At 48.4% G+C, this 9,156-nt stretch overlaps 1 protein-coding gene across 1 annotated transcript in view; it reads right to left on the bottom strand.

The window, feature by feature from the left end:
- The window catches only part of gabbr1a (gamma-aminobutyric acid (GABA) B receptor, 1a), a 33,652-nt gene that overhangs the window by 8,016 nt on the left and 16,480 nt on the right, over positions 1–9,156 (bottom strand). The window contains exons 11-15 of the mRNA XM_080471323.1: positions 8,158–8,349; positions 5,817–6,062; positions 4,903–4,966; positions 4,221–4,298; positions 131–276 (exon numbers count right to left, since the gene is read on the bottom strand). Of these exons, the coding sequence (XP_080327449.1) occupies positions 131–276; positions 4,221–4,298; positions 4,903–4,966; positions 5,817–6,062; positions 8,158–8,349 (726 nt within the window). The remainder of the gene's footprint in view (positions 1–130; positions 277–4,220; positions 4,299–4,902; positions 4,967–5,816; positions 6,063–8,157; positions 8,350–9,156) is intronic.

Below are 9,156 nucleotides of genomic sequence, written 5' to 3'. Positions count from 1 at the left end.
AACAGTGCTCTTTCTCTTGGTCCCAATTTAACAACCCTGAACGCCGTCGTGACGCCAATCAAAGCTATTTGTTCCTGAAACAAGGTCACCTCAGTTGGACGTGAGTTTGAGGTTTGAAAACTCACCGGACGTTTCCGTTGTAGATGTTGAAGGTGAGGCAGACGATTCCCAACAGGATGCCGAGGCCAGCGAACACCGACACGGCGGCAAACAGCTTCTGGGACAGGTAGCGGTACTCCTCGATTACCACAGTGCGGTCAGCCGGCGGGCCGGCGCCTGCAGACGCAAACAAAACAAAAAAACATCGCTTTTGCTCTAAAAATACAAAACTAGTGTTTACTTGTTTGCTAGCTTAGCGGCAAATGCTAGCTTGTTGGGCTGACACTGATCCCCATGGCGGCCCGCTTCTTCTCAAAGACGAAAACCGGCTCGATGTAGAGGTTTATGTTCAACGTGTGGAAGCCGCCACACCATGGAGGGGGAGTCAGAGGTGGAGGCGGAGTCTTTTTCCTTCACTAATCTGGACTCCACACAGGCCCGACGTCCCGGCGCCGACAGCGGTGGAATATTCAACCATCAACCAATTACATTGTCGTAAACAAGGAGACAACTGTGGTTATTATGAGCTTCAGGGTGTGTGTGTGTGTGTGTTTGTGTGTGTGTGTGTGTGTGTGTGTGTGTGTGTGTGTGTGTGTGTGTGTGTGTGTGTGTCTCAGAGTGTCAGATATGTCAGGCCGTCCCCTGGAGGGCCGCCGGGTGTCATCAGTCCGGGTTAAGAAGCCTGTCACAGCTGTCGTGGCGGCTCGGCGAGGCCTGGCGAGGAGCGGAGCAGTATCCCTCCTCACTTTTACTCATTCCTCCTTCTTCTTCCTCATTTATTCTGATTTATCTGATTTTACCTGATATTCATTAGATAGTTGCTCAGAATGTAACTATAATAATAATCAGTTACCAGCTTGCTGCTGCCAGAACTAGAAAAGTAACAGTAACAGATTACTTCCAACACGGCTCGTAGACTGGTCCAGGTTAGTGAGCGGAGCTTCAATATAAAATACAATTTTTCTCATATCCATAATTTTTTGGGGACTCGGGCCCCGCCCACATGACGCCGTTTCATGGAACCATCATTTTTGTCCAATCATCCACAAAGCACATTAGCTGGAAGTGATGACATCATGGCCCCTCGACATTTAACCCCGCCTCCAACATGGCGGACGACCTGCTGATGCTTGTCGCTTTAATAAGAAAACGTTTGTCCATTTCTTTGTTTTTTTATGTATTTCTGTGGCGGCATTACAGTGCCACCTATAGGCCTGGCGATTGTACTACATCGTTTTGAGTCGCTCTCATGGTGTCGTGGACCCAGATGTTTCCCGTGTGGACGGGCGGGACACTTTGTAAGAACGACAAAGAGAAGAACGATGGTTTGGTCTCATGTGGGCGGGGCCTGAAGCTACAGCAGCGACGGTGACGGTGAATCTTCAGCCTCGCGGCAGGCGGCCATATTGACGGAAACGTCGCAGATGTTCTGACAGCCGCCATCTCTCCGAGGGATGTTTTCCTCCAGAATACGCACACACACACACACACACACACACACACACACACACACACACACACACACACACACACACACACACACACACACACACACACACACACACACAGCTTTCAGCAGTTTCATCATGTTTGCATCGACCGCCATTGTTTTAACGTTGGATGATCACTCTCTCACTCAGGTCATCACTCCATCCCAGATACGTGTAAACTTAAACCCCCGTTTACGCCGTGAAGCGTTTCACGTGAAAATACAGGGTTTTTGTTCGTTTCAGAAAAGATTCACATTCACAGGTTGTGAAAACGACGACTGGTGATGAAGCTGGCGGACCCACTGCCTGTGTGTGTGTGTGTGTGTGTGTGTGTGTGTGTGTGTGTGTGTGTGTGTGTGTGTGTGTGTGTGTGTGTGTGTGTGTTAATGCCTGCACCCTCCCTAATCATCTTCATTTGAAACCCCGCAGTGTTGTATGTTGGTTTTATTTTTAGACGTTTTATTTGGTTTTTAACCTTTTCAATGAAGCGTTTAACGGAAAAGCTTCTTCAGTGTTTTTTTTTATGTTACAGTACAAATAACATTTATTTATATGAGCCATGAACGAGCTTTAACGACGACTTTGTTTCAGACTGAGTGTGTGTGTGTGTGTGTGTTGCACTTCCGTCCTTCATCAAGGAATCAGGACGGGGTGTTGCCATGGAGACGAGCTCTGTAACAGTTGCCACAGCGATTAGGAGGAGAGGCGAGCTGTTAAGGCGACTGTGCAGGAAGGGTGCGCGTGTGTGTGTGTGTGTGTGTGTGTGTGTGTGTGTGTGTGTGTGTGTGTGTATGTGCGCGTGTGTGTGTGGTGTGTTAAAATATAAAAAGAATGTCTGTCCTTCCTGTCAGCAGCAGCAAATCAAGCAAACTTCCTCAGACTGAGTCAGGAAATTACAGGATTCAGGATGACTGACACACACACACGCACACACACACACGCACACACACACACACACACACACACACACACGTAGTGAAATGACTAACCAATGGACCCATCAGTAGCAGCAGACAGAGCTGGGGAGTCTTGCTTTGCATGTTTCTTTGGGAATGTGGGAGGAAACCCACACACACACAGGGAGAACATGCAAGCTCCACACAGAAAGGAACCCATGACCTTCTTCCTGTGAGGCGAGAGCGCTAACCACTGCGTCACCGTGCATCCCTTCTGGAGCATCTTCCTCCTCTAACATCCAGATTATAGAGCGTCTTCTTCCTCTAACATCCAGATTATCTCCTCTAACTGGGAGGAGATATTTTACACATCACAGTGATGTAACTGAGCTGAAGAGGGTAGAAGAGTAACTCCATTAATTTTGAAGGATTAAATATAATCTGACTCCTCAGTGAGCGCTGTAAACGAAGCGGGCTGCAGAGCGCCGTGTGAATGCAGGTCGGCCGTCCCTCGCCGCTCTCGCTGACCTGGAACCGCTCCGTCACGCCTGCTTTCCTCTTTCCGTGCCACCTCTCCGAGGAGACGGGCGGTAAACAAGGCGAGGAGAATCAGAGGCTCGCCGCCGCCAGCAGGCGACTTCACGCTGCCCATCAGGACCGAGTGGAGACGGACCAGGCGGGTCGGCGCTCAGGTTTTAATCTGCTCCTTCCACGGGAACCCGGTTCGAGTTCAGCTGGAAGTGTTTTTTATTGAACAAACGAAACAACGTCTGTTTCTCAAACTCTGAGAGAGGAAGAGTCTGAAAACGCTGGTTCACGTCACGTCATAGCGCCCCCTTCTGCTGTTAGACCGCGTTCACACCACAACGTTCACAGTGAAAATGCAGCGGAAACCCGAGAAACACTGAAAATTGTGTAGTTTTCATGTCGGGCCACTAGTGGGCGCTTTTGTTTGTTTTAGTAATGAAACCACACCCACATGCAGCAGAGAACAATGAGCTCTGAAGTCTAATGGCCTCACAGACACAAACTACCTTTCCAATAAAAATAAGTGCTGTTCCTCATCAGTCCACTAGGGGGGACAGAGACACCGAGACTCAGAACTACATGAGATGGAAACAGTTTAAAGTAGCTAGCCTATTGCTAATAAAATACTACTCCTGCTGCTGACAAAGAACCTGAAGACAAATCAGTTAAACACCCTTTCAAACTAAAATTCAACACTGATCCAAAGTCAGACAGTCAGAGTACTTCAGGAATCATCCTGGGTCACACTAAGTATTATTCAGTGTTGCGCGACTTACGTAAAATTAGCTTTAGCATAACCAGAGATTCTATTAGTGTCTGTGATGCTGACTAAGATCTCTGTTAGCTTTAGCATTAGCAAGAGCTATCCATTCTTTCGATTCCTCCAAATGAGCCTATTGCTAGCTTTAGCATGGGCAGAACTAATACGTCTTTCTCTCCTGCCAGCTGAGCCCGTCGTTAGCTTTAGTAAAAGTATTTTTTTCTGTCCTATTGAATCAAGTTACTGTTTGCATTTGTATTAGTATAATTGCTGCGGGTTCCTGTAATCTCTTCCTTCTGTTAAAATAAAATGGCATCATCAGCTTATTAGAGGAGGTCAGAGTGTGAGAGTATTAAAAGTTATTCCCAGTTACTTTTTGGAGCGAGTAACTAAAACGTGTCTGCTGCCGTGTTGATGGAGGAGTGATTGTTTCCAGTCCGAACTCACCGATCCAGACGTCATTCCCGAACCAGGACAGGTTCTTCTGGGAGCTGTCGTAGTATCCGATCTTCTTGTAGCTTCCTCCTGCGAGTCAGACGGAAACAGGAAGTGGGTTAGCGGGCGTTCGTTAGCACCAACGGCACCAGTGGTTTCCTCCTCATCATCATGTGGATTCAAATCAGTTTATTTACTCAGAACTCCAGTGAGACTGAAGCAGGATTTAAACCTTCGTCTTCAGGACTCAGCTGGGAAATAATCCTCCGTCATTAAGGCGACGCTGACAAATAGCACATCTTCTCTAAACAGGGCTTAAAACGGAGCCTCGTGCCCAATTAGAGCGAAGCCTCGCGTCCCTGGAAGCACAAACACACTTCACCGCGGCGGAGCCGCCTGATGAGCCGAGGCGCAACAAACAATCAATACGAGATGAAAACAGGCCGAGGCGAGAGCACCGACACTCAGCCTGAGCTCAGACACAATCATCAACAAAAACACCAGAAAAAAAAAAAAAAAGCCCTCGAGTCACAAGAAGCATGTCAAAGTTACTGCAAACAGTTTAAACACAGAACCGACATGTGAAAACACCAAACGTGAGATAAAACAGCACAGATGACATTTAATGAAAATAAGTCAAATGACCAACAGAAGACACAAAACACAAATGATAAATAGGGGGTGGTCGGTCTACCTTGAAGCTGCTCGATCAGCGTCATGGCCATCCTGGACCCCTGAGCGTCGAACACCACCTGACCCTGGAACAAACAGGACGGAGACGCTTCGCCTCAGTGACACAGAGCCACATGCTATGCTAATGCTAAAGCTAACAGTCAGATTTGTGACCACATCAGCACCTGCAATTTCCTTATATCAATTATATAATGACAAATAACGCATTCTATTCTACACCAGGTAATGCTAATGCTAAAACGACACTGAGTGCAGGACAGGGAGAGACATTGGGTACGTCCTTATAGTCCCTCCTTTCTCCTTTCCTATCCACTTTTCCTTAACCCTGGAAGTGTTTAGCTCATCGAAGTCTTCAGAGAAACTCACCTTGATTGAAAAGGGAGTAAAACCTTGTGATATTTGAGTTTATATCAGTGGTTAGAGCCACAGGGGAAACTGGTGGAAATCCCCTTTTTGTAGTCCATTTCCGGAAATTCGTAGTTTTTTCACCACAGCAGACGTCACTAACCTTCGCCGCCGACGGATTATCAGTACGTCACCGAGTGGAAGTTTGGTCCGATTGTCAAAACAACGTGATCGCCTTTCCTAACTCCTTTAGGAAGCTACCTAACAACTTTCCTTAACCCCGTGACGTCATCCAGGGGTTAAGGAGAAGTGGATCGGAAAGGAGAGAGGAGGGACTATTTGGAAGCACCCAACAACTCTGCTAATGCTAATACTAATGCTAACCCGATGCTGAGTGCAGGACTCAAAGACAAGAGACAACAGAGAGACGATAGCTCTTTAGTAACTATAACTTAGTTACTGAAATTTAAGACTTTATTAATTACTCCGGAGTACCAGAGAAGTGTGTCCTGTCCCTTTAAGAGAGTGCGATGGCTCAGGTGTGTTATTAGCCCCGCCCCCCTCACCTACCGACACCCCCTCGAAGGAGCTGGTGTTGAGGGCCCGGTAGATCTCCGATGTGATGTCGTGATTGTTGTAGTTGAAGTCCTCCAGACGGCGGCCCCGGGCCTTGAGGGGGGCCACGGTCTTGTTGAGGGCCAGAGCCAGAGCCCAGACCGCATCGTAGGCCAGCGGCGCTTCCTGGAACCCCCCCGTCTCCTCCGGGTTCTTACCCCCCAGCCGGGACATCAGGGCCGAGATGAACTCCTGAGACGTCTGACGGAGAGAGCCGTGATCAACACACACACACACACACACACACACACACACACACACACACACACACACACACACACACACACACACACACACACACACGCGCACAGAGTAAAATAAAAAGACTCAAATTAGACAAGAAGGACAAGAACAGATGCGAAATTACCAATAAAAGACAGAAACAAAACCATGAAATCAGCAGAAAGAGCCGAACACATTCAAACACAACTCGTCACACAACCGGAGATACACAAAATAAAACTGAAAATTACCAGTAAACTACGAGCAGGAGAGAAAGACGGTTTATCATCGACAGAACGTGTTGAAAAAACCAGCCGGTCACTTTGTCTCCTGCTTTCTCGTCATTATAAATTACACTATTTGCATCTGAGTTCCTCATTGTCTCAGTTCCTCATTGTCTCACTTCCTCAGAGTCTCAGTTCCTCAGCATTTCAGTTCCTCAACATTTCAGTTCCTCATTGTCTCACTTCCTTATTGTCTCAGTTCCTCAGAGTCTCAGTTCCTCAACATTTCAATTCCTCAGCGTCTCAGTTCCTCAGCGTCTCAGTTCCTCATTGTCTCAGTTCCTCATTGTCTCAGTTCCTCAGCGTCTCAGTTCCTCATTGTCTCAGTTCCTCATTGTCTCACTTCCTCAGCATCTCAGTTCCTCAACATTTCAGTTCCTTAGCGTCTCAGTTCCTCATTGTCTCACTTCCTTATTGTCTCAGTTCCTCATTGTCTCACTTCCTTATTGTCTCAGTTCCTCAGAGTCTCAGTTCCTCAACATTTCAGTTCCTCAGCATCTCAGTTCCTCAGCGTCTCAGTTCCTCATTGTCTCAGTTCCTCAGCGTCTCAGTTCCTAATTGTCTCAGTTCCTCAACATTTCAGTTCCTCAGTGTTTCAGTTCCTCAGCGTCTCAGTTCCTCATTGTCTCACTTCCTCATTGTCTCAGTTCCTCATCGTCTCAGTTCCTCAACATTTCAGTTCCTCAGCGTCTCAGTTCCTCATTGTCTCAGTTCCTCAGCGTTTCAGTTCCTCAGCGTCTCAGTTCCTCACTGTGACCCTGCGGCACCTCGCCGGCCAATCAGACGCTCCAAAGTTTCTGTCAAATCCACGTCATTGAAATTCCTCCCTCTGTTTGTCATTAAAGATCCTGAGCAGGGCTGACGAGGTGCAGCAGACCTGCAGCGCCGCCACGGCAGATAATCTCGGCGCCGCATCGCCGGAGGAATCTGACTCGTTCCTGGTTGAAAATGGAAACGTGAAGAGACGGAGCGGCAAGATCCTGACGGTAATTCTTATCATCCGCCAAGCGGCACATCAAGGCAACGTCAGCAGGTGGAGGCTGTTGCTGCATGAACGCCAACAACAGTGTGTGTGTGTGTGTGGGGGGGGGGGGGGGGGGGGGGCAGCCAGGAACACGAAGGTCGATGAAAACATGAACGATGTGGAGAATAGAAACCAACGACAACAGACACCAGTTGATCACATCCACAATAACGTGATGTGATTGTAGACGGCAGAAACTCTGATCTTGGTCCTGGTCCTGGTTCTTATGCTGGTCCTGGTCCTGGTCACCACTAGTTCTTCGGCACATGCTCAGTACTATAACTAACAACAGCACCAACTAGTGGCCCTCCAGGAAAACTACAGCGTTTCCACTGTTTCTGCCGTTGCCGTGGAGACGGACATCATTCTCTGAAGGTTGTTGAAGTTAACGTGAAACTTTTATGAAACAAAAACAATTTGTCTTGACTTGAAACGTTGCCATGGAAACGGGCCCTGAGGGCTTCAGAGTCTGTAGATGACTTCCTGGTTGAAACCGGAGCTCCACTGTGAAAATCTTAACATGAAACAAAATCTCCAGGCGAGTTTTAATCAAAGGAACCAGACAAATGCTTAAGATTTGGCTTCTCAATAAAAACCCTCACATCCGCCTCCAGGTTTTCAAATGGCAGCCATTGTTATCGTGACAAGTTAACCAGCAGCAGCACTTTAAATGTCACTGGTCTGTCAGTCAGGCAGTTCAGGTCGTCATGGAGTCATGTGACAGGATGATTAATGTTGCTGTGGGGGAAGGACTGCAGTGGCTCACCATGTTGGAGACGCCGCGGACCGTCTCCGGGTTCAGCATGACGATCTCGGTGGTCACGTGACCCTCCACAGCCTCCGTCATGTTCTCCACCGTGCAGTTTATGGCGGGGTCTTTGATCTTGAACCAGTTGTCTGCATACCAGCCAATCAGGAACCAGACGTACTTCTTCCCGTAGAGCTTCTCCTTGAACACCTGCAGCAGAGGAGGACCAGTGATTCCTTGAGACGCCTCATCTGGTTGACTCCGGGAATAATTCAGTCTGGTCACCTGGTTGTGAGGTCGCCTGGTCGTTAAGTCATCTGGTCGTGAAGTCGTCTGGTCGTGAATTCGTCTGGTCGTGAAGTCGCCTGGTTGCCAGGTTGTCTGGTCTTGAAGTCATCAAGTTGCGAGGTCGCGAAGTCGTCTGATCGATAAGTTGTGAGGTCGTCTGGTCGTGAAGTCGTTTGGTTGTAAAGTCGTCTGGTCGTGAAGTCGTTTGGTCGTGAAGTCGTCTGGTTGTGAAGTAGTCTGGTCGTGAAGTCGTCTGGTCGTGAGGTCGTGAAGTCGTCTGGTTGTGAAGTAGTCTGGTTGTGAAGTAGTCTGGTCGTGAAGTCGTCTGGTCGTGAAGTCGTCTGGTCGTGAAGTCGTCTGGTCGTGAAGTCGTCTGGTCGTGAAGTCGTCTGGTCGTGAAGTCGTCTGGTTGTGAAGTAGTCTGGTCGTGAAGTCGTCTGGTCGTGAGGTCGTGAAGTCGTCTGGTTGTGAAGTAGTCTGGTTGTGAAGTCGTCTGGTCGTGAAGTAGTCTGGTCGTGAAGTCGTCTGGTCGTGAAGTCGTCTGGTCGTGAAGTCGTCTGGTTGTGAAGTAGTCTGGTCGTGAAGTCGTCTGGTCGTGAAGTCGTCTGGTCGTGAAGTCGTCTGGTTGTGAAGTAGTCTGGTCGTGAAGTCGTCTGGTCGTGAAGTCGTCTGGTCGTGAAGTCGTCTGGTTGTGAAGTAGTCTGGTCGTGAAGTCGTCTGGTCGTGAAG

Source organism: Lipophrys pholis (genome assembly GCF_963383615.2).
Source record: "Lipophrys pholis genome assembly, chromosome: 9".
Lineage (NCBI taxonomy): Eukaryota > Metazoa > Chordata > Actinopteri > Blenniiformes > Blenniidae > Lipophrys > Lipophrys pholis.
Note: the sequence above shows the minus strand (reverse complement) of the source record. Positions and strands in the feature narration are given on the sequence as shown.